Source organism: Ailuropoda melanoleuca, chromosome 1 (genome assembly GCF_002007445.2).
Source record: "Ailuropoda melanoleuca isolate Jingjing chromosome 1, ASM200744v2, whole genome shotgun sequence".
In the NCBI taxonomy this organism is placed as follows: Eukaryota; Metazoa; Chordata; class Mammalia; order Carnivora; family Ursidae; genus Ailuropoda; species Ailuropoda melanoleuca.
In genome coordinates, this window is record NC_048218.1 from 3,089,389 (window position 1) to 3,113,918 (window position 24,530).

At 58.1% G+C, this 24,530-nt stretch overlaps 1 protein-coding gene across 2 annotated transcripts in view; it reads right to left on the minus strand.

The window, feature by feature from the left end:
* Window positions 1-9,559: 9,559 nt before the first annotated feature.
* The window catches only part of PDE9A (phosphodiesterase 9A), an 82,733-nt gene continuing 67,762 nt past the window's right edge, over window positions 9,560-24,530 (minus strand). For both annotated transcript variants that reach the window (XM_034655154.1, XM_034655158.1), the window contains 9 exons: window positions 21,679-21,783; window positions 21,323-21,405; window positions 19,816-19,972; window positions 16,904-17,017; window positions 14,241-14,345; window positions 13,406-13,534; window positions 12,169-12,264; window positions 10,580-10,688; window positions 9,560-9,799 (listed from right to left, as the gene is read on the minus strand). In XM_034655154.1, coding sequence (XP_034511045.1) covers window positions 10,596-10,688; window positions 12,169-12,264; window positions 13,406-13,534; window positions 14,241-14,345; window positions 16,904-17,017; window positions 19,816-19,972; window positions 21,323-21,405; window positions 21,679-21,783 — 882 coding nt within the window. In that variant the 3' untranslated portion in view covers window positions 9,560-9,799; window positions 10,580-10,595. The remainder of the gene's footprint in view (window positions 9,800-10,579; window positions 10,689-12,168; window positions 12,265-13,405; window positions 13,535-14,240; window positions 14,346-16,903; window positions 17,018-19,815; window positions 19,973-21,322; window positions 21,406-21,678; window positions 21,784-24,530) is intronic.

A 24,530-nucleotide genomic window follows, 5' to 3' on the forward strand; every position in this document is an offset into this window, starting at 1 on the left:
TAAAAAAGATTTTATTTATTCATTTGCTAGAGGGGGAGAGAGAGAGAGAGAGAGCACAAGCAGGGAGGAGGGGCAGAGGGAGAGGGAGAAGCAGATTTCCCACTGAGCAGGGAACCTGATCTGGGACTTGATCCCAGGACCCTGGGATCATGACCTGAGCTGAAGACAGACACTCAACCCACTGAGTCACTCAGGCGTCCCCAGATTTGACTGTCTTGAAAGAGTAAACATACAGTGACCTAGTGATCACCTCCCTGTGCCCATCCCAGAGAGATGGGAAGTCATGTCCACACAAAGCTGTCGGCCAATGTGTAGAGCAGCTTTGTTCGTCATAGCACCAAGCTGGAGTCAGCCTCCATGTCCTTCAGCAGGTAAATGGTTAATCAAACCACAATCTGTCCACACCGTGAAACACCACTTGGCAGCAAAAAAGAACACATTCCTGATACACACAACAACCTGGGTGAATCTCCAGAGAGTTACTGCTTGGGAAGAGCCAACTCCCAAGGTCGCTGTGTGACCCCATTTATATAACATTCAGGAAATCACAAAAATACAGCGATGGAGAAGAGATTAGTGATCGCTTGGGTGGGTGGAAGGACAGTGGGTGAGGCTGTAAGGGGGAAGCAGGGGGGACCCCCATGGGGGTGGGGTGCTCCGTACCTGCACTGTGTCACTGTCACCACCCTGGACATGACCCCACACTGGAGTCCTGCACGGTGTCACCACTGGGGATCTGGGCAAAGGGCGCGGGGTAATCACTGTGCAGTCTTTCTTACGATTGCATGGGAATCTACAGTTCTCTCAAAATTAAAAGTTTAATGTAAACATGATATTTTCTTGGCTGTAAGGAGACATGTTGGAGAGAAGTAAATGTATTAGACTTCCGCATGTTTCCCAAGCATCCCTGTGCTGCGAGAATGCTCAGACCGCTCCTGAATCCCTTTGCCTTTCCGGGCATCTGCTGATCCAGTCCTGCCCTCCGCAGTTCAAGCAGGAGTCAGACCTGACCATGGGAGTCTGAGTCTGATGGCGTCACTGCAGAGAACACAGTTCACTTGTTGGCTTTGAGTGGTGCTTCCCAAGATTCGGGGACGGTGGGACAGTCTGTGAGCTGGGAGGGTGTCCTGGGTATGTGGGACACAGTCTGTGGACATGTTGGTCACTGAGCGCCCAGCCTTGCTGAGGAGGGTCTCTTGTGCCCAAGTCAGCATGGCGTGTCCTGGGGGGAATTGACAAGAACCACAGAGGATCCGACTGGAGGGGATTGTGGAGGCCTGGCCACCGCCATGGATGCTCCAAGAGGTTACGGGATTGTGCCCAGAGTCACAGTGGGAAATAACTCAGGAAGGACAGACCTGGTGTGTTACCTGGAGTGGAGGACTCCAGCTCTCCAGGATGCAGTGCCGGTTAGAAGTGATGAGTTGGACTGGGGGCCGGGGTCCTTCGTTGCCCTCCTTGTGGACACAGCTGGTGGTAATGATGACTCAGTGACCAGGCTTTGGTCATCGAGGATGGCACTGGTGAGCATGTCCGGGCCTCGTGGGTTTGTATCACTGCACACCTCCCCCAAGGGGCTGCGTGACCCCACCAGCCCCCTGCTCGTCAGCCTGTTGTTGGGGGAGGCAGGAGGCCCCACATGGCGTGAACCTAGGCAAACCAGGTTTGTGGCTGCGAGCCTCTGCCCCATTCCCTTATCCCCTGGTTTCTCCACTGCTGACAGAACTGCCTCCTTTTCCCCAGAAATGACCCTTTATGATCAGGAGAAAAGAACCCCTTTTCCCCTTCTGCAGTAGCACTGACATCCTCCCTTCACCTCCATCTTTATGTTCTTTCATTTCTGAACGAGAGCAGGTGTATTTTCCTGAAGACAAATCCAGCATCTGCTTAGTTGAAATGGTGGAGAGTGGCCCGTCATCAAGATAATATGGCAGGGGGCACCTGGTTGGCTCAGTTGGTAAAGTGTCTGCTTTTGGCTCAGGTCATGATCTTGGGGGTGGCGGGGGGGGTGTCCCTGCTCAGTGGGGAGCCTGCTTCTCCTTCTCCCTCTGCCCTTCCCCCTGCTTGTGCGCTCGTTCTCTCTTCCACGCACTCTGTCTTGGATAAATAAATAAAATCTTGGGGCGCCTGGGTGGCACAGCGGTTAAGCGTCTGCCTTCAGCTCAGGGCGTGATCCCAGCGTTCTGGGATCGAGCCCCACATCAGGCTCCTCTGCTATGAGCCTGCTTCTTCCTCTCCCACTCCCCCTGCTTGTGTTCCCTCTCTCTCTGGCTGTCTCTGTCTTTGTCGAATAAATACAATCTTAAAAATAAATAAATAAATAAAATCTTAATAATACGGCATGCTTTCCCGGAAGGAATTTTGTGGACTTCTACCAGAGATGGCTGGTCTAATGTGCGGGAGCCACAGCCCGCCTTTACTTCTTATTTCCAGGCGTCCTCAGTCCCATTGAGAAGCATCAGGACTTCAGAGGGCCCAGAGTGAACCGGGGGCTGCGAATGACCCCAAAGTATGGCTGCCTTTACCTTTCTGGGGGTGGGGTTTCTCGGACACGAAGCATAAAGAAAAGTCTTACCCCCTGATTGGAGGTGTGGAGCCATGTCTTCACCTGGTCCAGGCGCCGTGCCCAGGGCTGAGCTCTAGCCTTTGCAACCTCTCGTCTGTGACCTGGTCCAACCTCTGACCTTCGGGCCATTGGCCAAGTTACCACATCAAAATATAATATTGCTCACGGTTATATCTTCTGATTAAACAGACTATACATTTTGCATCCACTTTGCCCAATGGAGCATTACTTTTTTTTGAAAAAAGATTTATTTATTTATTTGAGAGAGAGAGCATGAATGGGAGGGACAGAGGGAGAGGGAGAGAGAATCTGAAACAGACTCCATGCTGAGCACGGAGCCGGACCTGAGACCGTGACCTAAGCCGAAACCAGGAGTTGGACACTTAACCCACTGCGTCACCCAGGTGCCCCGATCCAGCATTACTTAATGAACAGTTTTCAGTGAAATGAAACACCCTTGAAACACATGTTTCTTTGGCCGCAGCACGTCACACACTATAGTATCCACCTTCCTCAGAGCTGCCTGAAAACTCCCACCTCCTCTGAACGTCGCAGAGAGTTGAGTGACCCTGCTCTCCCACCGCTGGGAAGACCAAATATGACACTTCCGTGAGCACTCAGAGGCTCAGAATAAACCTTGCACTCACTTAATTTTATGCTTTTGCTGCAAGGTCAGTGGTCAAAAACTCTTCATGTTCGCTTGGGTACCTCTGATGCCTTGGTGCCGTGAGTAACCGTGCATAGAATGTGGTGGGACAGAACGCCAGGGGGAAGAAAAGCGTTGTTTGCCTGCTTGACATGGCTCTGCAGGTTGGTGTCATGCTGTCCCTGACTTCCCATGGTTGGGACAGATGCTGCTCAGAGCTGGTGGGAAAGCCGATAACAGACCGCGAGGCATGTCTGGGCAGCCCTCCAAGGACCACGTGGAAGCTGTCCGGAGCTTCAGAGTTGAACCCCTTCAATGGGAGTTGGAGGATCACAGCATCCGAATATCAGAGTAACTTTTTGTCTGCTCCTCATGGGGGTTTGCGGTGTGCCTCCACTCCTGAAATCTCGTGGGTAGAGGAGGAGGGGCGTCGAAACGGGCAGCCAGAGGGCCTTGGGGCAAGGCTGCCCGTGGTGTGTTTAGACGTAGATGGCAGAATGCACGTCCCTCTGTCGTGAAGTGGAGTGGTCACTGGCTTGACCAGTGACTTGCTGTGGGCAGTGGCACGTAGTGTAGTGGCCGTGTGCACGCCAAGACGTGGCAAGTGCTTGAGCACTGGGCCTTACGCCGTCTTGCTGCTGGGACCACTTTGCCGCCATGAGCGCGAACCACGTTAGCCTGCCGCACAGCGACAGACACACGGCTGAAACTCCAGCTGACATCAGAAGACTCCAGACATGTGGCCTAGGCCATTTAGACCGGCCAGCTCCAGCTGATCAGGCCCAGACCAAGAGTCCTGCCCAGTCAGCCTGCAACCCATGAGCAGTGATGAGCAGCGTTGTTTCCAGCGGCTGAGTTTCAGGGGGCTTGTCCCGCAGCGGGAGCTAGCCGAGGCACTCTCCAGTCACAGCCAGATGCCGGAAGGCAGCGAGCCCTGCAGGCTTGGGTTTGCCTGAGCAGATGCCCACAGGGTGTCGTCCTGGATCCGTACCTTCCCACCAACCTTCCCTTCTGACTCCTTTCTGTCAGCTGTCCTCTGGGAGTCCCTCTGGTCCTCCCAGAGAGACCCTGCTGGCCCAAGTCTGCTGCCCTCCCACTTCATGGCTACCTGCCCTCTGCTCCCCTCAGAGCCTGGCTTGTTTGAGGAAGACCAGCTGAGAGAAAACACCCCAGAGAGCTGAGCCACGACCCTGCCAAGGACAGGGGGTGCATGTCAGCGATGGCTGCAGGGCATTGATGCCTCCACCCCTGCGGGGAGAGACAGGCTCCTGGGGGGCCTCCTGCTGATGCAGGGCTGAGAGCCAGACATCATGCCGAGCACTCGGCACACATGTGTTTAACCCCACGACGGGAGAGGCCCAGATAGACGGGAAAGCTGTGTGGGAGGCTGTAGGGGGTTGAACTGTGTCCCCCCCCCAAAAGATCATGACCACTTGCACCTATGAATGTGAACTTGTTTGGAAATAGGGTCTTTGCAGATAGAATAAAGTTAGGATGAGTTCGCCCAGAGGTAGGCTGGGCCTGGATCCAGTGATGGGTCTCCCCACAGAAGAAGGACATTTGGACACAGAGACACGCAGGGAGACCACGTGACCACAGAGGCAGCGACTGGGCCATGCAGCCACAAGCCCAGGACGGCCCAGGACGGCCCAGGACTGCTGGTAGCCCCCAGAATCAGCAAGAGGAGAGGAAGAAGCCAGAGTGCAGCCCAGCCCACATGTTTTCGGACCTCGTGCCTCCTGAACTGGGAAAGAATTCCCGTTGTTCTAAGCCACCAAGCTTGTGGTGCTTTGTCGTGGCCGCCGTAGGACACTCACACGGCAGGCGGGGAGTGCTCACAGGCGGCGAGTAGAGAAACCCAGAAGGGCTCAGGCCCGTTCTTGCCAGACACTTTGCAGGACAGGTGGCCTCTGGGTGACCCTCCATGGAGATGGCAGGCGCTGGACCAGCACGGGAGGCAAGGAGCAGCCTTGGCTGGATGTCAGCGGTGGGGCTGACGTGGGCGGAGGCTGGCTTGGCAGGCTTCCCCGGGGTTCCATTCAGGATGGATGAGCCTGACCGAGGGCGGTGGGCGCTATTTAAACAGCAGGGGCAGTGCTGTGTGGCTCCTTCCCAGCCGGGAAACTGTGGTCGGCATGCTGCACGTATCTGGCAAGCCGGCGCTTCCTTAGTGGGGGCCGCTAAGCGTGCACGGCCAGCCGATTCCTCCAGTTCGACCAGCAGCCTGCGGACGCACGTCAGTTAATTAATGGGCGACTCTGGGCATCCACTGGCAGCACTGAGATCACGCAGACCGGTCAGCCAGCCGCAGTTGCTTTGTATTTCCTTCTGTTATGTTCCAATCGGCACGTCCAATGCGTTTTGGGTTTTCTGTAAAATAACTTTTAAGGAAAACAGCAGAAATGAGTCCAGAGTTCTCACTGTCATGACTGCTTGCTGGATGCTGCAGGATACTTCCATGCCCTGTCTCTCTGCTGTGCCCCTCTCCTACCCACCTGTCTCTTTTCCCTTAACAAAGCCCAAATGTCCTTGAGCACTGGGCTTGCAAACAGAGCCAGGCACGAAAGCTCTCATCTTCCCATCTTTTCAACTTCCTTTCTCAGCTGGGAGCGAGGCCAGGTGTGTAATAGGCAGACATACGCTTATAAATGTGCGTGCACACATCTTCGCACAACAGAGCACACCTGCAAGAGTATCCCTGCCCCCACCTCACGCGTGCACACACACACACACACACACACATTTTGCAGTGACTTTTTCCCTCTTACGTGAGTCTTTAGCGACCACACACTCAGACTCAGTCATTCAATTGGTAGATGTTTGAGTTCCGCATACATACATCACCAGCGCTGCCCCTAAGGCACGTGGGGTCCTGGGAGATCGTTTTGTGTGGGGGTGTCTGTCTTTATGAACACTTCGAGTCACCCCAACCCAGCTTCTGCGCCACTGGGACTTCACGGGGAGCCAGGCTTCCTCCTGTGTGTCGAACCCGGGAAGGCTAGTGCACAGCAGGGCCCGGTTACCACTGGTCAAGCCCTCTCAGTAGTGACCGCAGCTGGACATTCCCTCTTGTTCTCACAAGTGACTGGCTCAGTGGCCCCTGGGACCCCACCTCCCTCTCTTCCTGCTGACGCGGGGTGTCTCCCTCACTGGCGTCTGCGTGTGGGCATTCTGCATAGCCACGCTCCAGAAGGCCCGCAGCCCTCCGTCTTGCTCCTCTACCTGGCAGCCCTCTCTGTGCACCCCAGGTTCACAAGCCCACCGCTTGTCCTGGCCGCAGGGCCTCTGTCACACCGAGGCCCCGGCGTGGATGCTGCCTCGTCGGATCTTCGCTTGGCTCCCTGCATTCATCACCCAACAGGACACAGGGCCGGCGGCGAGGCTGGGGAAATTTGCTGAGGACACAGGGTGAATCCCTAACGTCCTCACCCAGCTCCTCTTGGCTACTGATCGAAAATTGCCCCCCAAAATCCAGAGCGACAATTTTATCCGCTTCTTAGACTACAGCTACATTCCTGTGGTTTAAACCTTAAAAACCCTTCCATGGCGATGTTGGACGAGCGGTGAGCCCGGGCAGAGCTTCTTGTCTAGCTCCTCTGCCCGACACATTGTCCCTCGTCAGCGCTTCCCAGTGTGGGGGCCGCAGCTCCCCGTGGAGCGAGAGCGGTGTTGGGCATTTCCTGCGGGGACGCGGCGGGGCAGCTCCGTGGCCCCTGGCCATGTGGAGCGGCTGCTGCTTTGTCCCAGAGGCTGCTGGAAGGCAGTGGCTGTTGATCGGAGATTAAGTATTTTGTATGTTTAGTGTTTAACCATCATATGGAATTGATTTTCCGACGTGATTTGGTTAAAGATGTCAGCAAACGGGGGCGCCTGGGTGGCACAGCGGTTAAGCATCTGCCTTCGGCTCAGGGCGTGATTCCAGCATTATGGGATCGAGCCCCGCATCAGGCTCCTCCGCTGGGAGCCTGCTTCTTCCTCTCCCACTCCCCCTGCTTGTGATCCCTCTCTCGCTGGCTGTCTCTATCTCTGTCGAATAAATAAATAAAAATCTTTAAAAAAAAAAGATGTCAGCAAACGGAGACTGTCATGTTGGCTTTGGACAGTATGAGGGGAGGAAGGTGCAGAAGGTGCCTGTAGTTGGACACAGGACAGGTAGTGTGAGATGGGTGGTGTCGGGCCCTGGGGTCCCCATCCCAGGTGGGAGTGACAGACATTTCTCTGTTTGTCTGTTCTTACTGTTGAGGTCAGTGCTGGAGCCACGGAGGCTGCACTGGTCTTCTGCTTGGCAGGAGAAGAAATGGGGGCGGGGGGGTGGAGCTGCATTCCCAAGGTGGCACCTCTCATTCCCAGTTGGCACAGGACATTTAGGGGAGAGCTGTGTGGTGTCTATTGGATCCAATTTTTGACACATGCATCACTCCTTCAGTTGCTAGAAATCTGGGGGGAGAAAAACAATGGAGACAGCATGTTCTTGTCCCCTTGTGTGAACACAGGGTGACGGAGGCGTGGCTGGCTGGTGGAAAGGTGCAGGAGTCTTGCGGCAACAGTGCTGCCTGTGGGACCGTGGCAGCAGCCGGCTCCATCAAGTTCTGGAAAGCACGGGGCATTGTGTGTGTCTTTTGATGGGCAGCACAGCTCTGGACATTTCGTCCTTCACGCTGACTTAACAATTGGCCACGTCTTACCCCCCAGCCCCCAGTGCCGACGCCGTCACTGACTTAGCTCCCACGTGTGGAGTGTCCTGGGGCAGGGCTATTCCAGGCTGTGAGTGAGCAGGCTGAACCGGGTGGACAGGCCCCTGTGCACAGCCTTGGGCTTGTCCCTGGGACAGAGGCTGGCTGCGGTGAAGGGAGGGGCTGTGCCCATGTGGAAGGTAACTCAGGCTGGGGCCGCGTCATCCCTGTGGGCTCCGCTGATGGGGTGCAAAGACCCCAGTACATAAGCATTCGGGAGGCACAAGGTTGGAGGAAGCTGATGCTCTCGTGCCAGTTTGTAAGGTCTCCACTGGTGGAAACCAGGCTGCCACAGAGGGTACGGACTGTCACAGAGCTGCTCCCCTACAGACTCCTCCGAGATGCTGATTTCTGTGTCCCAGGACTTGGTATAAGCTCAGCCCGGTAATGCAGACAAAGCGCGTTAGGGTGTGTGTGTGTGTGTGTGTGTGTGTGTGTGTGTGTGTACACAGGTGTCCATGTGATTGTTTATGTGCGTGACGTGTACACACGCATATGTGCATGCTTGTGTGGTTATGTGTGTGTGCGCACAAGCACTGAATTCAGTCATCGCCGTGTGAAGTTTGACGGGGCGGAGCATGGCGAGGTGGGCATTCAGCACAACTGAGCGGGTGGGAGGTACTGGTCAGAGAGCTCTAGCGGGTCCCAAACCTTGTGAGCCGGGTGGCGAGTGGGGAGGCGTGGGCTGACGTGCATCCCTTCCGGACGCCTGTCGAGTCGGGTGTTCTGTCGCCGAAGCTGCCACGCGGACTGGCTCTAACGGGGTTAAAAGGAAAAACAAGACCACGAAGAGCGGTAGAACCCGAGGCTCCGTTCATACTGAACTGGATTCGAGAAGTGATGGAAAATGTCACAGCAGAAAATGAATTATTCAGGGATGGAAAGTAGCGTTCTGGAATCCACCGAGAGGGAATGAATGCGCGGAGGACACTAACCGACACCAGATGAAATGCCCACGGCGCTCAGATTATGTGGCGGCCTTCACGGGCTTCTTCAGAGCACAGCCTCTTCGGTCGGGAGAGGGGGCCGAGGAGGCGTGCACAGCCCTGGGAAGCATCGAGGGGTCTGGACGTGTGCAGGGCACCGGGGCGAGGGCCCAGGTGTGCGCTGCCCCTCAGAGCTTGACTGCCCACCAGCCGGGGTCGGGTCTCCCTTTACGGGCTACAGGGCCACCCAGAATGTCCCCAATTCTTGCCCCCGAAACAAAGGCAGGAAGAAAGGACAGCCCTCCTCCCCCAAGACAGACCCCTCAAATGTGTTGGGTACAGTCTGCTGTTTGAGGTGTTTGGTGCCCACCTCCCTGTAAACGGGCGCCAGCCTGGTGGTGTGTTTGGCCCCGTGTCCGTCTGAGCCTCCTCTGGCCCCATGTCTCCCCATGCAGAGCCACCAACGTCCCCTCGCTGCTCACACACAGGACACGCTCCGGGCACCGCCTGAGGTTTAATTCTGAATTTACACGGGATGGATCATCACATCACACTGGAAAACTGTTGTAAGATACATCTGTGGGAAAAGCACAGTTCCTTGTCTCCCCTGGAGAGCTGGGGGGCTCTGGGGACTCTGGGAAGCAGCCCCAGGATACACAGCACTACCGGAGAATAAGTACAGTACCCATTTCTGTATAAGAATATATTATTTAAAAGACAGTTTAAAAATAAAAATTCTGTACAGCATCATGAATTCCTTTTTTTTTTTTTTTTGTATCAGTGAACAAAACAGTTCTTAGAAAACGCAGTCTTGCGGAGTCAGGTGCTCAGAATCCACTCTTCCCTGCACAGACGGCTCCCACGAGGTTCAGCCAGCCGGTCCTGCACCGCGGCCCGCGCCGGTCCTGCCTCCTTCAGGCTCGGGCTGCTTGGAAAAGGAAGAAGCTTCTGTTGGGATTGAAAATGTGCAGGCACTATCTGACGTCGCAGGACGATGTGCAGACGATGCTTAAAACCGCACACACTGTTGAACACATTTACACCAAATACAACAATTTTGATCCCTTCTCTGAACCATTAAAAAATAGGATGTGACTGAAAAACAAAATGCCAATGTTTCCAGGCACATGGGGTGTCCCGGCATTCTGCCCGTTTAACGGACAAAACAACAATAGTAACGGTATTATTCCCACGAGTGGAGAGATCAGGCTCTGAGGCTCAGAGAGGTTGAGACCCTGGTGCGGGTCACCCAGCTTGTCCTTAGCTAAGCTGTGCCTCTCGGCTTCCCGCACCGGTCACTGCTCCTCCACACAAAACCAGACCCCATGTCCCAGTCCCATGTAACTGAGAATCTCTCCAGTCATCCTTCAGACCAAAGGGGCCAGTGTGCCTTTGACATGGCCACGCGAGCAGCTACTCTCAGGTGCCCGGGAAATGCTCACAGCCATGTGAGCGATACCGCGTTTCTGGGAGGCTTTCACAGTGTGCTTTTCCTTGGAAGTGGCCCGTATGCCCATGACCGATCCTGTGCTATCAACCAAAGCACGTCCCCCTTGCTTCAGAGCCGAATTCTATGAATTACAGGCAAGGAATCAGAATCTCACTTACTTCAAACCCATCAGCCGTTGGGATTTTCTGCCTTCCCCTCCTCCCTCCTCCCCGCCGCCCCCACAGGTCGTCACTGCCGCCCCGTGTTCATAGGAATTACCATGTGCATTGAGATGTCAATTCAGGATGGCATTATCTTTGCTTTTCCTCATGTCTCTGCTTCTCTCTCTCTGCGCATTGGTGTCCCCGGCCGTCAGGCTCTCCGTCTTCTGCAAGCAAGACAGAGCAGGTGACAATCAGGTTCCAGGAGCCCGTGAGTGCCTGCTCGTCCACTAAGGAGCTTCCCGTTGACTGAAATGCTAACATGTGTCACCGAGACGTATGTCTGCAGCACTGTCTGTGCGCCCGCCACCTTCCCTGCTACGGGAGGCCTCCCTGTCCCGGCCACAGTCCCGAGCTGGGACTACCAGCTGGCCCTGGAGGCAGAGCCCAGTGGACTGACCGGGGTGAGCATGGAGCCTGTGGCCCTTTGTCTTTTGTGGGTCTGCCCTTCTGGGGGTAGGAAAGTATCCTGGGGGTCCGAGTGGACCCCGCCAGGCATCTGGGCCTGGAAACTTTATAGCGATGGCTCTCGGGGGGGCCCAGGAATGCCAGGGGCCCCGCCAGGGACACCTGCTCAGACATCGCTCTCTGTACCACTTGCTTGTAGGCTTTGGAGTCTCAGGGTCTCTCCTCGACCTTCTGGTAGAGGGATCCGACAAGAGAAACCAGCTGCCGGTCTGGAAAGTCCATCGACCAGCAGGCAGCTCCTGAGCACTGACGACATGCCTGGTGTTGTACACACAGCAGTGTGCGGGGGATGAGAGCAACACAGGGCGCCTGGGAGACCAGCTGGCGCTCCGTGGGCACAGGGGTTCCTAGTGGCAAGGCCGGGGGGCACTATGACCAGGGAGCCCTGACTGAAGGGAGCGGTGGGGACAGCACGGGGTGGGGTGTGTGGTGCGGCAGAGGCCAGACCAGGATGAGTGTGGGGCAGCAGGGACATGGCTCGTGCTGCATCAGGGCCACTGGAGAGAAGGGGCAGCGGCGGCGGGCCGAGGGCAGCTGGACATCGGGGGGGGGGGCTCTGCGTGGGTCTCAGGAGGCAGGGGTCCCCGAAGCAGAGATGTGCACACACTGAGGCCCTGGCGTGGCCAGACCCGCTCACAGGCTGTGCAGAACGCCTCTCCACCGGCTCTGAGCATGTGAGCTAGACCTTCGCTGGACATAGTACCCGGCCTCACAGCAGCCTAGGACCAGGCCCGGTCTCCTAGACCCTGAGGGGGCCAGGCTGCCATGTGTGAGCTCCGGGATGTGGGTAGTGGCTTCTGTCCGGCGGGGAGCGTCTTATCTCACCACCCTGTCACTGAGCAAGGTCAGCCCCGGGGCAGGAGGAGGACAGGGATACACCAGGGGCCGGGGCGCTGCTCTGAGAGCGTCCGAGACTCGGAGAGACCCTGGCACATCTGATTACAGCACAACGATGGGGGACGGTGTGACCCTCCCCCACGGGGCACGGAGCATTGGGTGCAGTTTGGTTTCACGGAGAGTATAGATTCCCTGGTTTGCCGGGGTCTGGATTTCGGGGGGATGGAAATGAGCTCCAGTCCAGCAGGCCCTCCCGCTGCGGCACCAGGAGCGTGGACCGGTGCAGGCCTGCGCTGCCACGTGCCACGAGGAAGACCGCCTTTCCCACGTGGCACACGTTACCTCTTTCATTGCATCGTCCATTTGCTTCAGTTCCTCGTAACGATCTCTGGATTCCCAGAGGGGCTGCAGCATGATTTCCTCCACCACAGGGAAGAGCTGGGAGAGACAAACGGTTCACGGTCCATCGTTCTTGGCACCACAGAAAGCGTCTGGGAACCCAGGGGTCAGGGGACCACACAGCAAGTGTTCTCGCAGCCTCTGGGCCACCCCTGCCGTGGGGTCCCCAGTGACCCCGGTTCTGAGGCTGTCTGGTCAGTGGCTCCTGGAGACTCGCAGGCCCGACACCTGCCCACCCACCTCCTGGTCCCGCTCTGTTTCTCTCCTCTCACTTTAGACGGACCTGCCCTCCACCCACCTGTCCTGCACCCACCTGTCCCCGAATGTCTGTCGTCCAGACGCCAGCCTGACCTCCAGTCTCCCGACAGCCCTGTGGCTGAGGAACCAGACCGTTTCTGTGGCGTGGCCTCGGCCATCCTGCCATCCCCACCCCGTGGAACCCTGTGCATGCAGCTCTCGGCCCCATAATGCCTTCTGTGCTTCCCCAGTCACATCCCGGTCCTGCCGCATGGGGGGAGGGCAGGGCCCACGTGGCAGTCCTGCGCCCCTGCACCTGCTGGCCATGATAAAGGCCTGGAAGTCCATGCAAGGAATGTACAGGGGGACGAGTCCCCAGAGAAGTAGCCGTGAGTGCGGTTTATGGGAGGATGGGCTGAGGTGGTTCTGGAAGGCTGGTGGGCCGCATGGGGCCGATGAACCAGTGCAGTAGGAGGCAAAGGTGTGAAGAAAGGCGAGGACCAGGAGCCGTGGGCCGTCCTGTAAGACAGGAGTGCCAGGGAGGGGTGGGGGACTTCGTGCAATGAGGGGGACAGCTCTCCCTGTGTCGGGGGAATGGGGAGCCATGGAAGGCTCAGGAAAGAGGCAGACATGGTTTCCTTGCTTAAATCAGCCTGGGGATGGCTGTGTGCCGGGTGGGATGGAGCAGGTTAGGAGGTCCTTCTGAATGCAAAGGTGCCCTGGGAGTGGATGGCCTGGGGTGGCTCCAGGGGGCATGGAGACAGGAAGGCTAGGGGGCTGAGATGGGGAGGCGAGAGGGTGAGGACTCTGGGGATGCTGACGGAGGGGCCTCGGGTCCCACCTCACACCGTACACGGGCGTGCGTGTGAACGTGCCTGTATGTGTGTGCATGCACACGTGTTATCAGTGTGGTGTCTTCCCGCACATGGTGACACTCACTCACCTTGGTCACCATTTCGAACATCGGGATCAGGACAAACTTGATGAACCCAATTTGGGCCGTGGCTTTGGTCACTTTGTCCCGGTCCATGAAAGGGGCCACAGGAAGGCCCTCGGACTTCTCGCGGTCGCTCTGGGGGATGCAGTGGGCCACATGTTAGAGAGGAATATCCGTGAAATCTGGGGACTCTGTGGGTCTGAGGGCTCGGGGCCCGTTCCTGTGCCTCACCCAACCAGACCGCTCTGCCGTAGGGGCAGTGGCAGCGACAGGGACGGAGGCGGTGTCTCTGTGGCCACTGGAGCATTCAGAGGGCGTGCAGGGCGGGTCATGAGGACAGGGTGCAGGGACAGGTGCGGCCGGTGCAGCGTGTCCCCCGGCTGCTCCACGGCAGAGGCGGCCTCCAGGACCCCCAGCCTCCTGGGGTCCACCTCACTGGCCTGCCGGCATCTTCCCATGTGGGCTGGCTGGGTTCTCTGTCTGAGGGCCTCCCCAGGGCTGGCTGTGCCGGCCGGCCCGCCCCTGGGGGCCCCTCCTGCCTCTGCTGCTTATCTTTCTGGCCATTCGCCCGCCTCGTCCACCCCACTAGCTGCTCAGTTACTGGTCACGGGCGGCGGGTTCCAGTGTTCTCTTTCCCGGGCTGTTCCTGTCTTTCCTGTGGCACACTGTACCCATTCATCTTGGGTGTGCACCTGCTGTGAGGGCTTTCTGGAGGCTGGAGAGATCGTCTGTGACCCGCTCCATTAGTCCCCCTGGGCACACCCATCGCCTTTCCATCACGGAGCCCGTCAAGGGGCTGAGCCGAGCGGTCAGGGGCCTGGTGGGTGTGGGACGCTCATACCTGCATGAAATATTCTTCTAATAGGCAGTCCACCCAAGGTTCCGCCACTTCCATCGGACGAACCTCGTTAGAGATGTCACAGCATTTTATCAGAATCATCTTCAGCTGGAAGAGAGAGCTGGGGTCAGGCACGGGGCACAGAGCACGTCCCACGGCTGCTGTCTGGGTCTGGACCTGCCACCCCAGGGGACGGAGGGCTGTGCCGCTGGCCAACGGTGACTGAGCTTTGCTGCCTCCGTCCACGGCGTCGCGGGCTCGCTCTGGGCAGGTGCACCGGCAGTCTGCGTCTAGACCCCCAGCCGCCCCCAGGAGAACGGGGCATCTCCGCACCCCCACGGGATCAGAATCTGTTTGGTTTGGGGGGCTTGAGTAGTAGAAAAGTGTGTTTAACACAGACACGTTTTGTAATACAAACTTAAATCGTAAAGTTTAAAAGGCTCTTCTTGCTTGTTGAGGACACACGAACGTATAGACAGAAGTCTCCGTTAGCAGGCAGAGGTGAAAAGGCTGATAAGGAGAGACCCGCTGAGGTAGGTGGTGGTGGGACCCCTGGTAGCAGTAAGCGTATCAGAGGAAAGCCCCCACAGAAACGGGGGCGGGGTGTCCTCCTGGGCACCGCGTGCCCCTGATCGGGAGGGGCACCTGCACTGCTGCCTGTGACCCCAGGGGCGTCCTCCGGGCCAAGCTCCCGTACCGTCTGCGCCTTCTGCCAGGAGTCCGAAAAGTCACGTGGCGTTGAAGGCGGTGTGGGCTTCTGCCCTGTGCTCCCAGGCCCGTGTCTCCCCCGTGAGCCTGCGCTCTCTGCCTGGGCCCCTGCACTTCCTGCTTAAGCCACCACCCTGCAGGAGCCTGGCCTCCCCCTGCTGCCCACCACCTTCCGGGTCCAGCTCTGGCCCCTCCTTCCAGCCTTCCTGGCCCCCGAGAGCCAGAGGGTGTTCCCTAGCATGGTCCCCTGCTGCCACACACGACTGTCCCCGGGGGTCACTGACGTCCTGGGACAAAGCACAGGCCACTGCTCGGGGTCTGAAGGTGACCCAGCAGTAAGTCCCCCCGGGCACAGCAGTGTGGGCTGTGGACCCTGAGTGGGCCTGGGCTGTCTGCACCCGGTCTTCCAGGAGGCGGGTGGGGACCCTGATTCGGCAAAGCACCTCTCCACTCAGCTCAGCATCTGGCACGGCCCAGCTGAACCTCAGGGTGACCCGGCTGCCCTTTTCCCTGTCCCTGGTCACCACCCTTCCTTATCAGTGCCTGGGAGTCGATCCAGGCCTTCCTTGTCTCCTCTGGGAGTCGGCTCCAGAACACAGGCCGTTATAGGGCCTTGCCCAGCAGGCCTGTCAGGGAAGCTGGCCTGACACCCGGGCACTGCCGTGCTGGCGGTAGCTGTGCCAGGATCTCTGGCCCCGGCCACATGGGGCATGGCATCCAGGCCTCCTGTTGGGGGCCTCGGCTGAGGCCCTAGAATCCATTTTGACCCAGAACCTTGCCACTCTTGGGCCCTTCTCTCTACCTCCTCCAGCCCCTGTGTCCATCAAGAAGTGGGTGCTTTGGGGGCTCCTCGGCCAAGGCACGATCCCCTGGTCTGTGCTGCAGGCCATGGACCCTCACTCTGTGTGGGGGCGGATGGCGCCTGTGGACCCGGCGCCCCTTTTCCCCCTTGCTCCAACAGTTGGGTGTCTCATTGTCCTGACCGCTCAACCCCTCGCAGCAAGACCTCTGGCCTCCTGCCCCTGAGGGCCTTTCCTTACGTGTCAGAGGGAACATGAGACTCCGAAGGGGCACAGCCTACTCATCCTTCCTCCTCGCCCCACTGTGGAGGGCAGGCGGCACCTCCCACACCCCGCTGGTTTTTCAGGAGCAAGGACGTCCCTTCGACGTGACCGCATCTCCCCGTGTTCAGCCCCATGAAGGGATGCCTCAGAGGCCCTGGCTCGTGGGGACATTTTCTCCTGCTGCTCTCTTATGGAAAACTCGAGGTCCTTGCCTGCACACTTTGTGTGTTAGCTCTAATTCAGTTTGAGGGACGGGATGCTCAGAAGGTCAGCCAGGTCTCAGAGGGCTGTCCTTGTTCCTTCTCAGCTTCTAGGCGAGGAAAGGGACCATCAGTTTTAAAAGAGAGAACGCCGGAAAGCAGGCCTCACACCCAGACCGGGCTCAGCGTCACCCCTTCTCTGAAGACTGGGAAGGACATTTCCCTGTGTTTTTCTCTTAAGAGGTTAGGCATGGTGCAGACCCAGGTGGGCTCTCCTCACTGGAGAGGTCTGCTCCCGTTCTCTGGATGCCCCGCCCCTGCTTATGGAAGGGGGAGCCAGGAAGGGGCCCTGCGGGGCCCTGACTTGCCCGCCCAGAAGCTGGTATGCAGAGTATTTTCTGGGGCCGTGCCTTCGTGGGAGGACCAACTTTGTTCTCAGGAAACCAGAGCAAGATGGATTGCCTTCACCCACTCACCACCTTCGTCGGAATGAGATGCAGGAATTGGGAAAGCTGTCTCTAACCGGGACATGGGCCCGCTGGGGGCTTTCCAGGTAGGCGCTGTGACTTGGCACCCACTTTAATCATGCCTTGCTCCAGGGCCAGGCAGGGGTTTGGGTTTCTTGGTTTCCAGTCTGGGCTGGAGGGTGGGACTCATGCACCAGCCCCCAAATAAGCTAAAACAAGCTACTTACAAGGGTCATGTGCTCCTCATTGCTGTAGTCAAAATTCTCCATTGTTTCTTTGAAAGAATCCATGATTTCTGCATGTCTTGCCATGTCAGTGGCTAAAATTAATGTGATCATCCCCTGAAAAGTGAAAACAAAATGTTAACCCCGGGTACCGTCCCAGCATCATTCCACGAGTGCTGGTGTGTGCTGAGCCCCCCTCGCACAGTGTCCCACTCGGTCCTCGTGCCGGCTCGATGTGTGTCTCTGAGAATCACTGTCCTCATTTTCAAGATGAAGAAACGGAGCCTTGAGGAGGCTGGGGAGCCTCCCAGGCCGCGGCCGGCGAGTGGAGGCTGGGGATTCAAGCCCACGCATGCGCTGCGAGCGGGCCTCGAATGCCAAGGCCAGGAGGAGGCAGTGCCCCCAGGCCCGCCAGGCCCATTTGCTTGGAGGTGGCAGGCTCAGCACCATGCTTCCTCGTGACGGCTGCCTTCAGCCAAGGACTAACGCTTCCCCTCGATCCAGGAATCAGGTATATGGCCGTTCCTTCCACATCACATCATTGCAGGTCAATAACCGATTTTCCAGGAGACTTTCCCCCTGTTATGGGATCTGTGCCTTTGCGGCTTGGGAGCGATCAAAGTCAGGCTATATTTGACAGCACTGTTCTACTCACACATTTGTAGAGGACGATGCAAGGATTTAAAATTTTTTCTTTCTTTTAAGCAGGCTCCACGCTCAGTGTGGAGCACAACGCAGGGCTTGAACTCACAAACCTGAGATCAAGACCCGAGCCGAGATCAAGGGTCGGATGCTCAACCGGCTGAGCCACCCGGGCGCCCTGAGGATGCAGAGATGTTTTAAATATAAATATTTTATTACCTCATTAACCAAATACTGGCTTAGCAGAAGTAACATTTGAAGCCGTGACCGTCTGTCACCCCGCAAACATGTGTAAGGACACACGTCTGTGCTGCACAGACCTCTGGGTTTCCCCAGAAAACAGCTGCAGCGTCAGGTGTAAAAGTGACGTCAGCCAATAGGGATCATCTCGGATGGATTTTGGGGCCTTTTGAATTCTGTGATTTCTCTGTGAAGATTTCACTGTGTTACTGGTGAAGGAGCCGTCCTGTGAGGAGTTAACCCTAAACATACTCAATGACAAAATATTACTACAAATTGAGATAACTAGGGCATCTGGGAAGCTCAGGTCGCGATCTCAGGGTCCTGGGATTGAGCCCCGCGTCGGGCCCCCCGCTCAGTGCGGAGTCTGCTGTTCCACCCCCCCTCCTCTCCCTGTTCACGGTCTTTCTGTCTCTAAAATAAATAAAATCTTTCAAAAAAAATTGGGACAATTGATTCTATGCTCAGAAAGTCTCATTTTCACGTTAGTCATGTGTTTGAGGCAGGTCAAGTCTCCTGTGTCCCCCTGCTGGGGGGTCCTGCTCTGACGGCCCTGGGGCGGGCACGGGTGCGGGCCCTGGTGCGTCTCACTCAAGGGGGCCCGGCTGCTGAGCTTCTCCAAGCCGGTCCCTCCAGGAGCTCCTCACCGGGCTGCCGTCGGGGGCTCTCCATGACCTGCCCCTTTGTCCACTTGAGAGACGGACGCACCTCCGCTCATCCTGACAGCATTGGCGCCCCGGCTGGGCGGCTCCAGAGCAGGGGAGAGAGGCGGGAAAGCCCACAGATAAAGGGGACACAGTTGTGCCGGGCATCGGTGACACGGTGACTGACCTTCGGCACTGCCCTGAGCTCTGAGCTTTCTGGCAGCCTGGCCGATGGGTGACAGTGGTTTACGAGGCTGCTGTTCTCTGAGGAGTGAAGCTTATCAGATCTCCGGGAGGGAGAGCGCGGATTCCTGGATTCCCGTGTCTCTAGCAGGTGCACCTTGAAGCTGCCCCGAGGCCTCGAGCGGGTGACGTTCTCATCGTGGGACGGCAGAGCGCGGCTCCTGCCCACGAACACGGCCCCTGGCTCGCGTGTCCCAAGGTTGCCGTACAGGCGCCACTCGTACAGGCGCCACTCGCTGGGCGACGGGGAACAGCAGGAAGGCCCCCTCTCACGGTCCAGAGGCCAGAAGTCCCAAGGCTCCGAGGAAACGTCCTTCCTGACTTTTCCTGCTCCTGGCGGCCCCAGGCGCTCCCTGACTCGGGTCCACGTCACTCCAGCCTGTGTCTCGGCTTTATGCGGCTTTCTCCTCCACATTCGTCTCCCCTGCTGTCTCTTTTGAGACACTTGTCATTGGATTTAGGCCCGCCTGGATGATCTAAGCTACTGTCCTCCGGAGACCTAACTTAACGACGAGCAGACTCTTACCCAAGTAGAGGCACATTACAGGTTCCCCAGGTCAGGAAGGGAACTTAGAATGGTTTTTGGCAGAAGGGGGCTACCATTCAACCCATATATTTCTCCAAGAGGTCTTTCTGGTCTCTTCCCTCCCCTGGAAGCATCAGAGGGGGGGCGCACGGAGCTGTGCTCAGCGGGGACCCCCTGTGTGGAAGGGGGCATTACTTCCAGGGAGTCGGAAGTGTCTCAGGACAGGAGGATGCCGTCCCCTCCTCCCCAGCGTCCCTTATCTGAAATGGGCGGTGGGGCTGACTGGGTCGAGGTGGGGGTTCGGGGAAGCAGTCAGGTTTCTGCTAGGTTGGATGCAGCAGGCGGGTCTGTCCGGGGCCTGCTCGGACTCACTGTGGACCTCTGGTGAGTGAGTGACCCAATCTCTGGACCCCTCACTCTCCCGGGATGTGGGCTGGAGAAGGGACGAGTCTCAAAGGATTTGGTGAAACGTGTGGTCGCCTCTCCTTGGGGTGCCACCGGCCTTGGTGGGGGAGGGGTGGGCCCAGGACCGTGTGGGGGCCCCAGCCACTGGAGCGAGGGGCTCTGCCCCATGGTGGTGCTCATCGTCCCCCCACCCTGCAGTCAGAGGGCCTGCACACCTGTCTGATCTGCTTGAACCCGTCTGGCAGCACGTTGGCAAAGATGTTGCACTCGGGCTGGGCGAGAATCTGAAAGGCCACGGCACAGTGGTGGTTCTCCAGGGGCGAGATGTCATTGTATCGGACGGCCAGCTCCGTGCGGGCGTTGATCTGGTACCTGGCATCGAAGGAGAGAGCACACGGAACCTCGGGCACCTGCGGGGACGCAGTGGCGCCAGCAGACGCCGGGAGGGCACCGTGGCGCCTTCCGCGGTGCCAGGGACGCGCTCCTCCGGGCTCTCCTGACTCTCTCTGCCCCGTTCACCAGACGCCCTCAAGGCCTTCTAATCCTACCAGGCGGACGCCACCCACGCCCCTCCCCTGCTCTCAGGGATGGTGCCCGAAGGCGATCGGGCCTTCCGTTTTGGCCGCTCGCTACACCATCAGTATGTGCGAGAGGGCAGACGTTTGAGGGGGCACCAGGGTATGCTTTCACGTCAAAGCTGTGGCTGCGACCCCTGGGCTGCACTGTGCTCCTCACGTCATCTCGAGTGTGAAAGGAGGGAATGCATGCACGTGGTGCTCTTCCTCGGGGGAGCACGGGCGTCCACACCGTGGAGCCTGCCATCAGACGTGGTGGTGAGTTCTCGGCCACACAAATACATCTGCTGGAACAGGGGCATCACCCNGCCTTCCGTTTTGGCCGCTCGCTACACCATCAGTATGTGCGAGAGGGCAGACGTTTGAGGGGGCACCAGGGTATGCTTTCACGTCAAAGCTGTGGCTGCGACCCCTGGGCTGCACTGTGCTCCTCACGTCATCTCGAGTGTGAAAGGAGGGAATGCATGCACGTGGTGCTCTTCCTCGGGGGAGCACGGGCGTCCACACCGTGGAGCCTGCCATCAGACGTGGTGGTGAGTTCTCGGCCACACAAATACATCTGCTGGAACAGGGGCATCACCCCCGGACACAAACCAGTGCCACATGGCCGAGACCTGGCAGTTATGTGGGGTGGACCCTGTGCCCTTGTCGCCCGAGAAGTGGGAGTGGATCACTGTTCCCGTGAAGCCTGGCCTGTCGTCCTGGCCCCCACGGCCCCCGGTGGACCCCTCCCACCCGCTGCCCGTCCCCACTCCCTCTGCCCCTCGCTCCTGTTGGAAATGGGCTGGGGAGGGGGATCCGGAGAAGCGGGTATTGTGTGCGGACACCAACCCTGCTTCAGGCGTCGCGGAGGTCTGACATCACCAGGGCTCTGCCCATGTACTTTGCACATGCGGGGTCTGGAGCCGGCGCTGCAAACGAGGTGGCAGCCCCTTGGGGCCTGGTAACCCCGAAGTGTCCTCCCCGGGAGTCCCGGGGCCCTGGACCAAGTCCCAGAGTAGGAGCTGTGTCCTACGGAGGTGAGCTGCGGGCTGGTGAGGCCTTCGCTGACAGCTCCAACTTGGAGCTGGTCTGCGTGTTAAGCTGAAAAGGTCACTCTGATAACCAGAGAGCCCATTAAAAGGAAAAAAAGAAATTATGTACGTACGTGTTGTTGTATCCTGGATGATCCAGATCATGGCAGACGGCTGCCGTCATTAGGATCAAGATATCCATTTGGGAAAACTTCTCCTGGATCAGAGAGCGGGTGGGAGGGGGTGAGGAGGTGCTGGAATGGGGGGAGAGGAGTGACACGGGTGGGAGGAGGCCCCTTGGCTGCTGGCCTGGGGGGTGGGGCCGGGAGGGCGGGCGCGCACGTGCTCCGGGGGGCAGAGCCGCACCTGGCCCGAGGGCGCTGACAACGGTGGGGGTGGTGTCCCCGGGAGGGCGGGAGAGCCTGTGCCCCCAGGTGGGGGCCGTGTCCCGAGGGTGCTGCCCCCCCCCAAGGAGCCCCCAGCGACCCACCTGGAGCCTGCAGAGCCAGACCATGCTGTACATCATCTGGGTCACGCAGAAGCAATGCCGGAAGTTGTGGAAGGGGTTGTCCCTGTAGTTGTCGTGCACGCAGAGCTGCGAGAGACGGAGGGTCCCAGCGCCGCGACCGCTGCCCTGCCCACCTTCCTCCCTGTGTTGCCAGCTCCCCGCAGGTGTCCCGATGTGCTCTGCGTCACCCTTGGCTGACCCAGAGGCCAGCTGCCTGCTGGAGGTCCACGCGAGGTGGCCCGAGGCCCGAGGACGTCCCACTGGCCACCCTGCGACTTGCACCTGGGCTCATGGGCTGAGGTGTCCCCAGAGGGGCTGAGGAACCATGCAGGGATGTGACGCTGCGGGGGTGGGGCTGGGGGGCTATCGGAGCGGCTCTGGGTCCCGGTCCTCATCACACCTTTTCGTATTTTAATACTTAACATCTATGCTTTCCTACTTGGTTCTGAGCAGTATTTTATGTAATTTGTTGCCAAACACACACTCACATACTCAGGAGTACACACGTACTCACACATGTACTCACACACTACTCACACACAAGCACTCACACACGTACTCACACACGAGCACTCACACACAAGCACTCACACACGTACTCACACACGAGCACTCACACACGAGCACTCACACACGAGCACTCACACACGAGCACTCACACACGAGCACTCACACACGTACTCACACGAGCACTCACACACGAGCACTCACACACGAGCACTCACACACGTACTCACACATGTAGTCACACACGAGCACTCACACATGTACTCACACACGAGCACCCACACATNAGGTGGCCCGAGGCCCGAGGACGTCCCACTGGCCACCCTGCGACTTGCACCTGGGCTCATGGGCTGAGGTGTCCCCAGAGGGGCTGAGGAACCATGCAGGGATGTGACGCTGCGGGGGTGGGGCTGGGGGGCTATCGGAGCGGCTCTGGGTCCCGGTCCTCATCACACCTTTTCGTATTTTAATACTTAACATCTATGCTTTCCTACTTGGTTCTGAGCAGTATTTTACGTAATCTGTTGCTAAACACACACTCACATACTCAGGAGTACACACGTACTCACACATGTACTCACACACGTACTCACACACGAGCACTCACACACGTACACACGTACTCACACGTACTCACACACGAGCACTCACACACGTACTCACACACGTACTCACACACGAGCACTCACACACGTACTCACACACGAGCACTCACACACGTACACACGTACTCACACACGTACTCACACACATACTCACACACGAGCACTCACACACTAGCACTCACACGTACTCACACATGAGCACTCACACACGAGCACTCACACACGAGCACTCACACACGTACTCACGTACTCACACGTATTCACACACGAGCACTCACACACGAGCACTCACACACGTACTCACACACGTACCCTTCCACACACGAGCACTCACACCCACCCACACGCATGCACACATGCCAACAGCCCCCCATAAACGTGCACACACGCTCGCTGCACACTCACTTCACTGGCTCCTCCCTGGCTCCTCGTATTTTCTCGCGCATCAGAACAGCAGGTCAGGGGCACGGAGTGTTCTGGTGCGAGACGGACGGGGACAGGCTGCACGTCCTCACAGAACACTCAGGGGAACGTCACCTCCGTCTGTAGGAGGCCCAGCGCCACCAGGCGGGTGCCCGGGTGGTCCGTTCCGCAGTAACTGGATGACGCCGTATTCGAGGGGGATGTGGGGGCCTGCACTTACCAGCCATCTCCTGAGTGTGATGGGGTTGATGGAGAAATCTCTGACCAGGCCCAGGTCGTGATACATGTGCTCTAAGCAGCTCAGCATCTGCGGACACAGGAGCAGAAGGGGGAGGTTGGTGGCAGGGGCGGGCCAGCACGGTCGCCCGACAGAGCCGCCCTTCCTGCATCCTGGGAGATGCCTGCAGGGCCTGCCCGTCCCTTGAGGGTGAGCCCTCCCCTCCTGGGGGCTCCGACAGTGAAGCCATGTTGACTGGGGGGGGGGAGGACCCCTAACAGGGATGTGGGGACTTGAAAGAGTCATTGGGCTAAGAAGTCAAGGGAGTTCCACGCAAGAAGGGACAGCGATTGGGTGAGAGGCAGCACCCCCAAACGGCCACGTCAGGAGTGACTCTGTGAGCTCGGACACATGAGAAGCCAGGCCGAGGTGCTGGGACACGGTTCCGTGGGACGCACGCCCGAGAGCAGGTGCCTTCACAGACACAGATGCCCTGTGCTCGCTGACACTCGATAGCCTGTGTCCCCAGCACGCTTTCTGAGCCCTTGGGGGGACTAGACACACACTGTAATGCGCTCATTGTGGAGTCTGGAAGGTAAGCTGCGTTCCTGTCACTGAGCTGTCTTCCACAGAAATCTCACTCAGGTTAAAATAGATTTGTTTTCAGTCCCAGAGAGGATGGATTGTCATTGTTGCGATCTGTTTAAATACAGCTCAGAGCTGTGGAGCTAATTCAGCCGGGGAAGAAAGACTGAACGATTATTAAAAAGTGAGAGTCTGAGAACGTGGGCTCTGCTTTCTGGGAAGCAGGTCTTGGGTGCAGCGCCCAGGGAGACGGGAGACCCGCAAGGCCCCGGGACCGCACACCTGAGCCCTGCCTCCGTCCCATCTGTCAGCTACCTGGGCCTGTGTGGCCACACTCACGGGCGGCCTCTGGTCACTGTGTGACCTTCTCTTCCCAAATGGTGTGCAATGGACTGAACTGTGGCCCCCAAATCAGTATGTTGAAGCCTGAACCCCCGACATGACCGTGTGGACAGAGGGCCTTTAAGCACTCATTAAGGTTAAATGAGGTCATCGGG